The sequence below is a fragment of the Dendropsophus ebraccatus genome, chromosome 10 (assembly GCF_027789765.1).
Source record: "Dendropsophus ebraccatus isolate aDenEbr1 chromosome 10, aDenEbr1.pat, whole genome shotgun sequence".
NCBI classification, from domain to species: Eukaryota; Metazoa; Chordata; class Amphibia; order Anura; family Hylidae; genus Dendropsophus; species Dendropsophus ebraccatus.
Window position 1 is genome coordinate 28,547,368 of NC_091463.1, and position 15,234 is coordinate 28,562,601.

At 43.0% G+C, this 15,234-nt stretch overlaps 1 protein-coding gene across 3 annotated transcripts in view; it reads left to right on the forward strand.

The window, feature by feature from the left end:
• The window catches only part of ADGRD2 (adhesion G protein-coupled receptor D2), a 126,382-nt gene that overhangs the window by 60,933 nt on the left and 50,215 nt on the right, over window positions 1-15,234 (forward strand). For all 3 annotated transcript variants that reach the window (XR_011364778.1, XM_069985986.1, XM_069985985.1), the window contains exons 19-20: window positions 9,552-9,667; window positions 12,840-12,960. Coding sequence is in view for 2 of the 3 variants with exons in the window: in XM_069985986.1 (XP_069842087.1) it covers window positions 9,552-9,667; window positions 12,840-12,960 (237 nt within the window). In the remaining variant the exon portion in view is untranslated. The remainder of the gene's footprint in view (window positions 1-9,551; window positions 9,668-12,839; window positions 12,961-15,234) is intronic.

Below are 15,234 nucleotides of genomic sequence, written 5' to 3' on the forward strand. Positions count from 1 at the left end.
ATATTTTTGTAGGTGCAGCACCGTCCTATTTTATCAATATATTTTTGTAGGTGCAGCACCGCCTCCCGCTCCTGGACCCCCCCCCTCCCGGTTACATCATGACTTGGCCGACGGATGCCCCGCTCAGTCAGTCGGGGACTAGGGCAGGACACCACTGCAGTCATTGATTGGCTGAATGGTCTATCTCCCACCATTTCCTGCCGAGTTCTGACTTACCAAGAAAAGAAGAGAAGATGACATCTGTTGGGGTCCAGTAGCCTGATGCGGAGCTGCGAGGGCACAGGGGCCATTAAGTATAGACTCTTTACTTGCCCCCACCCCCTGCTTCCAGTGTTATTATCAGTTTTTCTGGACTTCTTTAAGGCTCTGAGGAATCACTACCCCTTCTCATCTGAAGTCTTTGCTAACACAGAAAACATTTGAAAACATACCTGCAGTTTCCACTTATCTAGTAAGGCAAAATCTATTTCAATATTACTTCTAGGAATATCAACCCTACTGCACACTTTTTTGTCATTAACAAACAGACAAATCTTACTTATTAAACCTTCTCATATGTCACTTACAAACATATTTAGGAATAAATTAATTCAGTATCCTGAAACTATGTCAAACATAAGAAAACAAAGTTTGTCAAGTAGACAAACTTAGACTAAATTAGACAACGTCTGACAGGTCCAGTTCCAGGTTTTTGTGGGCCTTCGGGCGACAGAGCCCCGTTGGGCCCCTCATCCATCCGCTATGCACCCATCATCCACATCCTATGCACAATCACTTGAGACACCACTAGCATACACAAATATATAAACTTTATTGACACAGATACTGACTGACACAGACATTGACTGACAATAACACACAGCACCTACAGATCAATCTTCTCCTTCTTTCTCTCTGTCGGGCTTCTCTCCACATTGTAAGGTTGAGGACCTTCTGGTCATGTGATAAGGTCCTTCACCCTCCTACACCCTACTGTGTCTTCTGATGTTCACCCCGCTCACCCTGTACTACAGTGAGCAGTCTGAACATTAGAACACTGGGCCCTTTCCCTCTCTGGGCCCCTAGGGGCACTGTGGATCCTGACGCTTGCCCGGGTAAGCCCTGTGCTGACGTCGGCCCTGATTCCTGAATGTGGCACTTCCTAGACTTATTTTTTCTTTGACTTTTTTTTTTAAATACATTGAGGTGATTTACTAAAACTGTCTAATTCAGAGACATTTCAGAACCTAAACTAGGCATTTTTTAATCTAACTTTACACCATCTGTTAGTGAGCTTGAGAGTTCCTGTCTCCGCCAGAGATGTCAGCAGAGAGTACTGTGTCAGACTGAAAATAAAACAACATTTCCTGTATGACATGCAGCAGCTTATAAGTATGGGAAGACATGAGATTTTTTTATTAGAAGTAAATTACAAATCTGTATAACTTTATCATATCAGTTGATTTGAAAGAAAAAGATTTTCGCTGGATAACCCCTTTAATCTCCTATTTTACCTAACACTTCCAAAGCTTATATCTCAGCACTGAAGTGACAGATTGAAATAAGAGTTATATCTCCTGATTCAGGGCAATAAGCAAAAAGCTACTGACCGGTCCATCTTAAAGTGTACCTGTCGTTATAACTTTCAAAATCTAAGTCAACAGTAAATAAAGCAAGTTTGCAATTTACATTCACTTTTTTTTTTGTTTGCTGTAAAACAAAGCTATACTTTCAGTCTCCTAAAGGCAGATTTTAAGACTTGTGCTGATCAAAAAAAAAAAAAAAACAGACTAAACACAGGAAGTCACGGCTCAATGTGTCCATCAGTCACATTACTGCCTTCTCTATGAGATCGCAGATGGCCTGAAAAACACAGGACTTCCTGTTCCTGTACTCTTTGAAAAAAAAAAAAAAGAGTCAGAACACAGGAAGTGCCGTGTTCTCCATGATAACAAAAAAAAAAAAATTATGAATGTAAATTGCAAACGTGCTTTATATCACATCTACTGTTGATTTAGATTTTAAAAGATTAAGATTACTTTTAGATTTACTTTAGATATAAGACCTTTGCTGGAAAAAGTAAAAGCGTGTACATGATAAACCGGATAAACGTTGTGCACAGCATTTGTAGATTGCACCAGAATTCTAGCATACATAGTTGCCTTCATACCACTGCTACATCTATCTTTGAGACTTTAACATGTTTTAAAAAATGTAGATCATTGTAATTGATTAAATTCTTGCTATATTTCTGGTGGTACATTAGCTAAACCTTAGATCATTTGATTTTGTCATATAAATTCCTACCTGCTTTACACAAAGCCATTCTTTGCAATGTATAAAGGTCCTTAGATCAGAATGCTGTTCACCTGCTATTGTGAAAGTGGTAATTGCTGGAGGATGCAACAACATTGTCAGATTGAATGCACAATGACGTGGTCTATGGTTATTGCCCTTGACTCTTAAGCACGGTTTGTATGGGTACCAACACCTTTGTTAATTATAAGAAGCTATTGTAAATAAAGAGCTGTTTTTTATACATAAGATAGACTGCGTTATTACATAGTACCGAGAAATATGCAAAGCTTCATCTGAAACCTTTTAAGGTATACGTAAGGAATCGTTTTTCTCTTTCTATGCCTTTTCAACAATAAACACAAAAATAAAAAGTATGTAAAAATAAAAGTATATAAGCCATACTAATCCTATATTCTTAAATCGTTATTGTTGCACAAACATCAAACATTCAGATTCAGATAGTTTTGTGATCATTTGATATAGGAAACTAATGCTAAGTTTACACGGAGCGATAATTGGCCCGATCGCACGATTAACGATTTAGAAGTAACGATTTTTTTTTTATAACGATCAGCGTTTAGACGGTACGATATGTCGTATGAAAAAATCGTTTTGCGATCGCGCGCCCGCAGCCCGGCCCGCCCGCAGCCCGCCCCCCCCGCAGCCCCCTGCGCCGCCTCGATCGCCACCCCCGCTGCCGCTGCTCCGATCGCCACCCCCGCCGCCACTCTGATCGCCCCGCCGATCCGATTGCCCCCCCCCCGCTCCGATCGCCCCCGCCGCCCCGGTCACGAGCATACGTTACCTGCTCCGCGCAGCCGGGAATTTCAAACAGCTCCTCTTCAGCCAATCAGTGCTCCTCTTCAGCACTGATTGGCTGAAGGGGAGCCGTTTGAAATTCTTGGCTCCCCTCTTCAGGCAATCAATGCACGGCAGCACTGATTGGCTGAAGAGGGGCCGTTTGAATTTCTCGGCTCACCTCTTCAGCCAATCAATGCGCTGAAGAGGGGAGCCGGGGATTTTGAAGACCTGCGACGCGGAGACAGCTCCTGTCTCAGACAGACGTGGCAGTTAAGAGTACTGTGTCTGACTGAAAAGAGAACACCACTTCCTGCAGGACATGCAGCAGCTGATAAGTACTGGAAGACTTGAGATTTATTTTTTTAAACAGAAGTAAATTACAAATCTATATAACTTTCTGAAACCAGTTGATTTGAAAGAAAAAGATTTTAGCTGAAGTTACCCTTTAACCCCTTAACGACCGTGGGCGTATATTTATGCCCTGCGGTCGATAAGGGTGTTCAGAGCGGGGCCACACGGCGACCCTGCTCTGTACCGCCGCAGTCCCGGGTGCCACATGTAGCCCATGAACGCGGCTATTAGCGGGCACGGTCCGATCGCTGTGCCCGCTAATAAGCTAATCAAATGCAGCTGTTAAAGATGACAGCTGCATCCGATTACCTGATGCAGCTCTTCCCTGGTGTCTAGTGGCGGAGATCGCTCCCCCGGGACGTTGTCCGGGAGGAGCGATCCCCGTGTCTGCTGCCCGCCGGGGTCTGCGCCGTAATGGTGCTGATCCCGACTCGGCACTCTGTTGCTTCCGGCTGCAGCATATCTACAGCATAGATCAATGAGAGATCAGAGTGCTTATACTAGAAGTCCTCCATGGGGACTTCTAGTATAAGTGTAAAAAAAATAAAAATAAAGTGTTGTTATTAATAAAAAGCCCCCCCCCCCCATAAAAGTTTGAATCACCCCCCTTTTCCCATGTTATAAATAAAAATAAACATGTTTGGTATCGCTGCGTGCGTAATCGCTCGAACTATTAATTTTTCACATTCCTGATCTTGCTCAGTAAACGGCGTAAGCGCAAAACAATCCCAAAGTGCAAAATTGCACATTTTCGGTCGCATCAAATACAGAAAAATTGTAATAAGAAGCGATCAAAAAGTCGCATATGCGCAATCAAGGTACCGATAGAAAGAACAAATCATGGCGCAAAAAAATGACACCTGACACAGCCCCATAGACCAAAGGATAAAAGCGCTAGAAGCCTGGGAATGGAGCGATTTTAAGGAACATATTTTTGTTAACAATGGTTTGAATTTTTTTCCAGCCATCAGATACAATAAAAGTTATACATATTACATATTGTTGTAATCATAACGACTTGAGGAACATAAATAAGAATCACCAGGCAGGTTTTTATGCTGGAATAGGCTATGTTCTCACAGCATCTTTTTTTTTTTCAAAAAATATTTTTTTTTCTTAACCCTTAGAGGACCAGGCCAATTTCAATTTTTGCGTCTTCGTTTTTCCCTCCTTGTGCTTAAAAGGCCATAGCACTTGAATTTTTTCCCCTAGAAACCCACATGAGCCCTTATTTTTTGCGCCACTAATTGTACTTTGCAATTACAGGCTTAATTTCTTTTAATAAAGTACACTGCGAAACCAGAAAAAAATTCAAAGTGTGGTGAAATTGAAAAAAAAAAACGCATTTCCTTTATTTGGGGGGTACTCGTTTTCACGCCGTACACCCTGGGGTAAAACTGACTTGTTATATATGTTCCTCTAGTTGTTACGATTACAACAATATGTAACATGTACAACTTTTATATTATCGGATGGCCAGTAAAAAATTCAAACCATTGTTAACATATCTATGTTTCTAAAAATCGCTCCATTCCCAGGCTTATAGCGCTTTTATCCTTTGGTCTATGGGGCTGTGTGAGGTGTCATTTTTATGCACCATGATGTGTTCTTTCTATCGGTACCTTGATTGCGCATATACGACTTTTTGATCGCTTTTTATTACAATTTTTCTGGATTTGATGCGACCAACAATGCGCAATTTTGCACTTTGGGATTTTTTGCCGCTTACGCCATTTACTGTGTGAGATCAGGAATGTGATTAATAGTTCGGACGATTACGCACGCGGCGATAGCAAACATGTTTATTTATTTATTTGTTTATTTTTATTTATAACATGGGAAAAGGGGGGTGATTCAGACTTTTATTAGGGGAGGGGGCTTTTTACTTATAATAACACTTTTATTTTAACTTTTACACTTATACTAGAAGCCCCCCTGGGAGACTTCTAGTATAAGTGCACTGATCTCTCATTCAGATCTGTGCTGCATAGATATGCAGCACAGATCGATGAGATAGTCACATTGATTGCTTCCGGCTGCTGCAGCAATCGAGTGCCGAGCCGGGATCAGCGCCATTACGGCGCTGACCCCGGAAGGGGTAAGATGTGTGGATCGCTCTTCCGGGACAGCGATCCTCCCCACTAGACACTAGGGAACGGCTGCATTCGGTAATCGGATGCAGCTGTCAACTTTGACAGCTGCATCCGATTACTGTATTAGCGGGCACGGCGATCGGACCGTGCCCACTATTACCCGTGGTCCTGGGCTACAAGCGGCACCCGGGGACCGCGGCGGTTCAGAGCGTGGCCGCCGTGCGGCCCCGCTCTGAACGCGGTGAGGCAGCCCTGGACATACGGGTACGTCCAAGGTCGCCTAAGGGTTAAATGACGGCCGTTAATTATCATGATCATTATTAATGGCCATCATTATACAAAAAAAATGCTCTTTTAATGCCTTAAAAAGACTCCCCCCCCCCCCTCCAAATATAATGCTTCTCATTTTTTTTTTTTTTTTAAACATATATTTATTGGTTTCAAAAAGATAGGACATGGACATGTACATGGACATGTAGGACAATGATCAGAAGGCCGTGCGCAGACTGCCTTTTTGTACGCAGAATGTGACAAAGTCGCTCTGTGAATGAGCTAGCCACATAAGTAAGTACGGTCAGGTAACAGAAAATAAAATAACTTAACTCACTAGAACTCCCTTGGACAAGTGTAAAGGCCATGGTATAAATCTGTACCATGTTCTGAACAGTTGGGACAGGCTTCTATTTTGTCCGGGTGTAGCTCCGTCCTGGGAAAGCGAAATCCATAGGTAGCGTGGTGCATAATGCGAAAGTGAGTTTCTCTCCATCATTCGTTAGTGATTGCTTTTCTTACTGACCCCCACCCTTTCAGTATAAGGTCCTTTAAGTCAGGAAGTGGAAGATTGTCCTCCCAGTACTTAAACATTGATATACCCGATGTGAGAGCTGTTCTCATAGTAATAAGAGAGGAAAGAGTGTGTATGGGATTAGACGTTTTTACATATGTTGCTATGGGATTGGAGGTGAATTCTCTGCGCAAATCTTGGAGCCTAGAGGATAGGAACCGGTATATTTGATGATATGCCAAGAAGTGCCCTTTCCTATGCCAAATTTGGCTTTCACTTCTGGGAATGTCATGTATCTGTGAGAGGAGGGCTGCACTAAATCTGCCGCCATTCTCACACCGTTCTCCCTCTATTGAGAAAACAGGGCATTTTGACGACCTTGTGGGAACTCAGGGTGATGCCATGGGTCCATATGTTGGCTAACCAAACTATGTAACCCCATTATTTTCCTGCCATGTTGCCATGCCTTAATGGTATCCCTAAATATGAGACTAGTCTTGATATGTGCCGGTAGTGCCCCGAATCTGGTATGCAATAAACTATTTAATGACCATGGATAAGCTAGGCGTGTTTCTAGTGAGAAGTTAGAGTAGTTACTGGACCCCCTAAGCCAGTCAATTCCGTGCCGTAGGAGGCAAGCTAGATTATAACCTCTCACGTCTGGGAGAGCAAGGCCACCTTTTTCCTTAGGAAGTACTAATTTTTTACGCGCTATTCTGGGTCGCTTGGAGGCCCAAATAAATTTTGTAAATGCTGAGGTTAGTAAGAAGATGTCGCGGTGGTTAAGTAACAGGGGGATTGTCTGGTTAGGCTATAATAATCTAGCGAACCCTATCATTTTTAGCAAGGCCACCCTAGCCATCAAAGGTAATGGCAAGGATGACCATTTATGTAGTTCTAGTTGTATTTTCTGTATCAGTGGGGGGTAATTTAGCTTGTAGCTGGAGTTTGGATACCTTCCAATTTTTATACCTAAGTAGGTGACATACTCGGATGCACAACGTATGGACAGATCCTGTCTATTGGAGGTTGCTGAGAGCCTAAGGAGCTCACTTTTGTGTCTATTCACCTTGAAGCCTGAGTGTTTACCAAACTCTTCTAAATGATCAAGGGCAATAGTCAGGTCTCTGTCGGGATTTCCCAGAAATATAAGCAAGTCATCAGCAAATAAGATAGCTCGTAGTTCCTCCCCCCCCACACACTGATATCGTAAAAATCTCTAGCCTTACACAGTCTACGAGATAGGGGTTCGATGGCTAAATTAAACAATAAGGGGGACAGTGGGCATCCCTGTCGTGTGCCTTTAAAAAGGGAGAAGGGGGGAGAAAGGAACCCTGGTGTATGTATTCTCGCTAGAGGGGAATGATAAAGGTGTTGGATATAAGAAAAGAAGGCCCCCGAGAAGCCCATTGTCCCCATCACTTTGAACATCCATCCCCAGCTCACGCTGTCAAAAGCTTTCTCAGCGTCAATCGAAAGGAGAGCCGGGGATGGATGCCTTGCGGGATGGGATTTGACCTCATCCAACACGGCCATTACTTTGCGGATATTCATCACCGCTGATCTCCCTTTTATGAATCCCACCTGCGAAGGTGTAACCAGTGATGGCATGATCAGGGCCAGGCGGTCAGCCAAAACCTTTGACGCAATCTTAAGGTCAAGATTTAGTAATGAAATCGGTCTGTATGAATTAGGGTTGCTAGGATCTTTCCCCGGTTTCAGGAGAACTTTGATATAGGCCGTGTTGGATGAGCTTGGTATCGGAGAGTCAGTGGGGTACGTGTTGTACAGGGATTGTAATGTGGAGGTGATTTCCGGACCTAAAATCTTGTAAAAGTCTCCTGACAGACCGTCAGGTCCAGGCGCTTTATATGATTTTGCTGTTAATTTTTAACCAAAAAGCTCTATCTTGGTCTCCTCTGTTGGTCACAAAACATTGTTTCAGAAACCTGCTGGCTTTGATGTTTTGTTTTCAATCCCGCCTTGCACACCATTGTTCATCAAATCTCTCCTAATAGTATACTAATGAACCTAAAAGAGTTGTCCAGGACTTTTCAATAAACTACCATTGCATTTACTTCTGTGGGCGTTGTATGCATACTGAATTCTCACTCATTATTTCTTTCTAGCTCCGCTTGTGTTCTCAGGCTCAGTCACATGACCACTCTGCTTGTGATTTCTTTACTTTCTGTGATGTCACCTACAATATCTGTTTCCTGTTCCTTCCACTAGCCCTAATCACAGATGGAGTCATAAGGTGGGCGGGGCAAGTGTCCCTCTCATGGGTTGGCTGGAATTCTACATTGATTTTAGCCCTGCCCATGTGGGCGGGGCTAATATTGGAGCTCAGTAGTAGCTGTAGAAGAAAGGCAGCATGAAGTGGAGGAGAGCAGGGGCTGATATCTACCTTACAAAATGGATTAGATGCTTTATGCAGAAAATCTGCAGGGAATTTTCCACATTTAAAGGGATTGTCCAGGTTTAAAACATAGGATAGGCCATAAAAATGTGATCAAATATTTGTTTAAAAATTTATAGGACATTGACCACAGAGAAACTTCCGTATGCAATGCAGGAGAACACATTGCTTTTCTGATCTGAAATGTGTTATTATCAACGTCATTGTAAAGTTAATTGAATGTTGAAGCTCTTTTCACCTGCATTTGATCTTGTCTGTGGGCGTTCTGAGTACACAAAATGCAGTCACTGTTCGTAAGCTCAGCTTTTATGAAACACTGTGTATTTCAGGCAGAGAACACATTGAGTGCTGTGTGAAATGATCCCTACTTTGTACAACTAAGAGCTCAATATAACAGCTTGTCAATATCTTATGTATTATATCTCCTGAAATGTTACTGGTATCACCGGATGTGTTTATTTTGTTAATTGGTTATAGTCCGCAAAAATCCGCAGCACTCCAACATATGGTGAAAAAATTTTATTCCATCAAAACAGGTACAGAGAATTAGCAACGTTTCAACTCTCTCTGAGTCATTCTCAAGCCAGAATGACTCTGAGAGAGAGTCGAAACGTTGCTAATTCTCTGTACCTGTTTTGATGGAATACATTTTTTTACCATATGTTGGAGTGCTGCAGATTTTTGCGGACTGTGTTTGGGATCCCCGGCCAAGGGACTTTCTCTGCTAGCACCCACTCCTTTGCCTTTGGATGTGCGGCTTTTTTCTGTGTTAATTGGTTAAATCAATCTGTGCAGTATAACATTTCTACCTTCCTCATTCTTGTAGGTCAATACATTTGTCCTGTTTCGAGTTGTGATGGTTACTATCTCCAGTGCTCGTAGGCGTTCCAAGATGCTCACCCCCAACTGCAGCTTAGAGAAGCAGATAGGCATCCAGGTCTGGTGAGTTATTGGAGCCATCTAAACTAGGCTCTAGGTAGGACAAATATCCATTACCACAGCTGCAGTATGCCGGGGTAGCTTGTACGGTGTTGTGACTGCTGCATGGGATGTAGGGTCACTTGAGCACTTGTCATGATGGCCAGGAGTGGGGTTGGAATCCACCTGCGGATACGCAGGCACTGTGTTTGAGGTTTGATTAGCCCAAGTGTGACCTGGTGTGTAGGTGCAGGTGCAGAATGATAAACCAATAGATAAGTCCAATAGATTAAATGAATAGGATAATTTCCGTTTACTTCGAATCTTCAGTGCAGTACAAGACAATAATAACACAATGGAAAGCAGGTTCAGGCAAGATAGATTGCTGTGATAAACTTGGTAGAGTAGAGGAGCATCTTGAGGGTCTTGCCCAATGTAGTAGTGTACTCGTATTCACATACGCAGATACCGTAGTTCTGACCACCTTATGCCTTATAGTGTCGGGATACCTGTCCTACTACGGTAGTACAAGGTCCCAGGTCCCTGCGCTGGGGTGAGCAGACTTTACAAGACCTCCCAGAATAGCTGTGTGCTACAGTAGGATAGGTAGGCTTAACTTTGGCTTTGTCTGACTGGGATCAGTACCTAACTCCAGGTCACTGCCCTGTGTGTTGTAGAGGTATCCCTGGCGTGGGCAAGGTGTTCCTCAGATGATGTCACTCCCTTCTTAAGCTTTCTAGCACTGCATGCTAGCAGTAATTACTGGTATAGAAGAAATCTCTCAGGCACTGTGGTGTCTCAGTCCCTCCCCAGCCCCACTAACAAAAGACCCTCCCACCAGGAACAAGTTTCTTTTTATAGGGTTACCTTAGCTAGCCTGTAATTGTTGGGGCTGTGTGTGTGCAAGAAAGAAGAAAGAGGATAGGTAAAAAAGTGAGGGAAAGAGGCTGGCACCTGTGATAGATGGAAAACACACGTGACAAGAACAGTTAACCCATGAAACCTTTAGCTGTGCAAAATACAGTATACAATAAATATCCACATCTAGTGGAGAAAAATACACACAATACACTTTCCTAAGTGAGTTACTTTGCCCAGGTGCATAAGAAACCTAGTGTCACAGCTATGCTGGGAACACTACACAGCCTGTGAGGCCTAGGTTTGCAAACACAAATTCACTTTTATGTTGCTGGATCCACAGGGATGGTACCAGATGCTTCTTGTTACCCCATTGGCTCTGATTAAATGAACTCTCTCTGTTTGGGTATAGGGAACCGGCCTAATGACTTGTGGTTTAGGCAGCATGAAACTGATGATAAAATTACTTTTAACCTCTTAGGGACATATGACGTACCCGTACGTCATATGTCTGGAAGAGGTGTTTAGAGCGGGGCCGAGTGGGGCCGCTCTGAACCGCCACGATCCCTGGTGCCGCGTGTAGCCCGGGACTGCGGCTATTAGCGAGCACGGTCTTATCTCCGTGCCCGCTAATAAGGTAATTGGATGCAGCTGTCAAAGTTGACAGCTGCATCCGATTACCTTCCGGAGCCGTTCCCTGGTGTCTAGTGGCGGAGATCGCCCCCTCAGGACATTGTCGCGGAGGAGCGATCTCCGTGTCCGGTGCCGGCCGGGGTCTCCGCCAAGATGGCGCTGATCCCGGCTCGGCACTCGTTTGTTTTCGGCTGCAGCAGCCGAAAACAAACGAGTGCCGATTTAATTGATCTTTGCTGTATAACTGTGCAAAATTGTGCATTTTTGGTCACATCAAATCCAGAAAAAAAGTAATAAAAAGCGATCAAAAAGTCGTATATGCGCAATCAAGGTACCGATAGAAAGTAAACATCATGGCGCAAAATAATGACACCTAAGACAGCCCCATAGACCAAGGGATAAAAGCGCTATAAGTATGGGAATGGAGCGATTTTAAGGAACATATATTTGTTAACAATGGTTTGAATTTTTTACAAGCCATCAGATAAAAGAAAATGTATACATGTTATATAACGTTGTAATCGTAACAACTTGAGGAACATGCACCACAAGTCAGTTTTACCCCAGGGCGAATGGCGTACAAACAAATACCCCCCAAATAAAAGGAATGCTTTTTTTTGTTCAATTTTACCACACTTTGAATTTTTACCTGGTTTCGCAGTGTACTTTATGCAAAAATTCAGCCTGTCATTGCAAAGTACAATTAATGACGCAAAAAATAAGGGGTCATGTGGGTTTCTAGGTGGAAAAATGCAAGTGTTATGGCCTTTTAAGGAAAAAACGAAAAAGCAAAAATGAAAATTGGCTCCATCCTTAAAGAGTCACTGTCATATTTTTTTTTTTCTTTTTGCAGAAATCAATAGTCCAGGCGACAACTTTGTAATTGGGTTTATTAGCCAAATATGCCATTATCTGCATTCAAAAAGCCTTTTCCAAGGTCCCCCCCCCTTCCTCTTTTCCATCCACTGCAAAAAATCAGGAAATTGTGACTTATTGCATCAGACTCAACCCAGTCTGTTCTAGGGAGGAGGGATTTAGCAGCAGAAAGCTGAGAACAAAGAATTAGAGGCACAGAGCTGGGTGACAGTGTATTCAGAGGTCAGAGAGGTCAGTGCTGACTGTCAGAGGAGATAGAGGTTGATGGATTTGTAAATTAACTCTTTGTTGTCCTGTTTTGGTTTTTTATTTAGCTCTCTCCATAGGAGAACAATAAAGACGGGGGGAGAGCTTCAAACTGCTTTTTCATGATAAAAATTCATTTTTGGCTAATAAACCCAATTACAAAGTTTCTTAAAATCACCTGGACTATTGATTTCTGCAAAAAAAAAAAAAAATTCACGACAGTGACACTTTAAAGGAATATTCTAAAGAAGAAATTTTTTTTCTAAATCAACTGGTGGCAGAAGGTTATCTAGATTTATAAACTTCTTCCATTTTAAAATCTTAAGTCTTCCAGTACTTATCAGCTGCTGTATGTCCTACAGGAAGTGGTGTATTCTTTCCAGTCTGACACAGTGCTCTCTGCTGCCACCTCTGTCCGTGTCAGGAACTGTACAGAGCAGTCCCAAATTCCCAGCAGTCCCAGCAGAGTAGTGTGTCAGACTGGAAAGAATGCACCACTTCCTGCAGGATATACAGCTGCTGATAAGTGCTGGAAGGATTAGTACCTTCTGCATCTTACCATGAACTTTTCTCTTTTTTTCAGGGCAACAGCAAAGCCGATAATTGTGCTCCTTCCTGTCCTGGGACTGACTTGGCTGTGTGGTGTGTTGGTGCACATAAGTGTAATCTGGGCGTATGTTTTCATCTTCCTAAATGCTTTCCAGGTAGGCATAAGTATTTCCCTGTTTCTTAAAGGGAATCTGTCAGCACTTGACCCGAGGTGCTGACAGTGTGCTATAGGTTCTTCCCCTACGTCAGCAAGTTACCTTTGGGTAATGTGTTTGTGAAGTGGATTTTGCATAATCTCTATTTTCCTACTGTAAAGAGGATTTGTAGGTAAGCGTTCATGCCACGCTCTGGCATGCCCCGCCAATGCTTCCTCCTCCATCTTTTTTGTGAATAATCTTTGCTGCTTGTCCACCTGGTTCCCACATGCACTGCTGATGTCAGAGGTGGTGTGCTTCCAGCATGTGCCAACTGTGCAGGTGCCATAGCCCAGAAGAGTGGCGCACACATGCAAACTGGTAAGATGGCACAGCAGCCCTTGGCATCAGCGGCGCGTGCACAGAACGGGAGGATGATACCAGTGTGTACAGAGGGCCAAGCACCAGGGATTATTTACAGAGCAGAGAGGGGAGGGAATAGTGAGGCATGCCAAAGTGTGACATGAATGCTCTGCTAGCTTCAGTGGTGTAGCTACCATAGAGACAGGGTAGGCAGCTGCTATGGGGCCCGTGGTGGAGGGGGCCCAGGGATGCACAGGGAAAATAAGAGCTGTCCTGTGCCTTTATGCTTAACCCCTATGTACCGAAGTGTATAGGTGATCCAGTGTTCACTTACATGCTGCAGCACACAAAAGGGTTAATAAGCAGGAGTTCTCTGCTCCTAATGGGCCCTTATAGTTTAAATACAATGGACTGACAGAACTAGCAGCCATTGGCTCTCTGCTCTGCCAGTAACTTTTGTTGCTGCAGGCAGCTGTATTCTGCCTCTGTTTACGAGAGATTAAAATTTTTGGCCACATTACCAAGAAAATATATATATTAGCAGCTATTAAACGTGGTAACGGAAGTGTTCTAATATTATTGGCCTATAATAAGGATAGATCATCCATTGTGTAACGCTGGGTAATCTACATGAAGGATTCAGACCTAAGCAGCACAACAATGGGGCCCTTACCACTATCAATATATTCTAGGAAATTTATCTCTCCAGACCTAAAAGCAACATAGTGTTAAAAGGTGAACATTCCCTTATGACTACCATGGCTTAAATTCTGCTAAAGATGTTTGGTTTTCCTGTCTATCACCTTGATAAGAATATTCAGCAGCTGTGATGCTCCCCCATCCCCCTCAATGTCCTACTTCATGGAAAACTTGGCGGCTATTCCAAAACAGAGCAGTGTGGGGGTAGCCTATGTTTCTTTTGAAGGACGGAGAGTTTATGGCTGTTGTGAATCTTAGCCTGCATGTCTACTAGGAAGAGAACTATATAGTGTTGATGAAATGCATTACTTTCTGAGGTGCAGATGATTTATTTGGCAGGAACAGAAAAAGCATGCATCGTAAATCAGGAGAGGCGGTATTCCTGTAAGAATGTAATTAAACTGGGGTACATGGCCCAGTACTGACCTGAACAGGTCTCTATGTGTATTCTCTCCTACTCACTCCCATCTCCCTCTAGTTAAAAAAAGAGCAAATAGACTGATATATATTTTTTCTTAAACAATTGACACCATATATAGAGGACTATATAAAACACAAAGAAAACAATTCCAAGAAAAAAAAAAAGCTAACGATTTACTGTGGGATATGTTATATCAAAGATGGAGGGAAAGAAAGTTTATTGTTTTATTTATTTAAAGAAAGATGATAATTATTATTATTATTATTATTATTTGTATAGAATACTTTTTATGCAAAAAAATCTGCCTGAAAAACACACCTGTCCTTTTTAGGTAATGTTTTAGACTAACCAATGAAGATACTGGTGCAGATTTCTTTTATTTATAACGCATAAACACACACTGGGCGGACCCCAGGTAGGTGCAGGTCACAAGCCTGTTTCGTGCAACTGCACTTCAACAGACCCCAGAGGGAGGGGTCTGTTGAAGCGCAGTCGCGCAAAACAAACTTATAACCTGCACCTACCTGGCGTCCACCCAGTGTGTGTTTATGCGTTATAAATAAAAGAAATCTGCACCAGTATCTTCATCGGTGAGTGCCACTACTTTCTCTCTATTTGATATACTGACATGGATATGTACGTTAAGTGAACACCACTGGTTATTTCGCATCCAGCTCATCATTGACGGTTGCCTCCTCTGTGACCTGTAGTGCCGATCACCCTCTTCTGTTGGTTAATGTTTTGGACTAAACGTGTGTGTGTGTGTGTGCACGTGCGTGCACACGGTAGCTCAGAGGAAACACAGAAAGGGA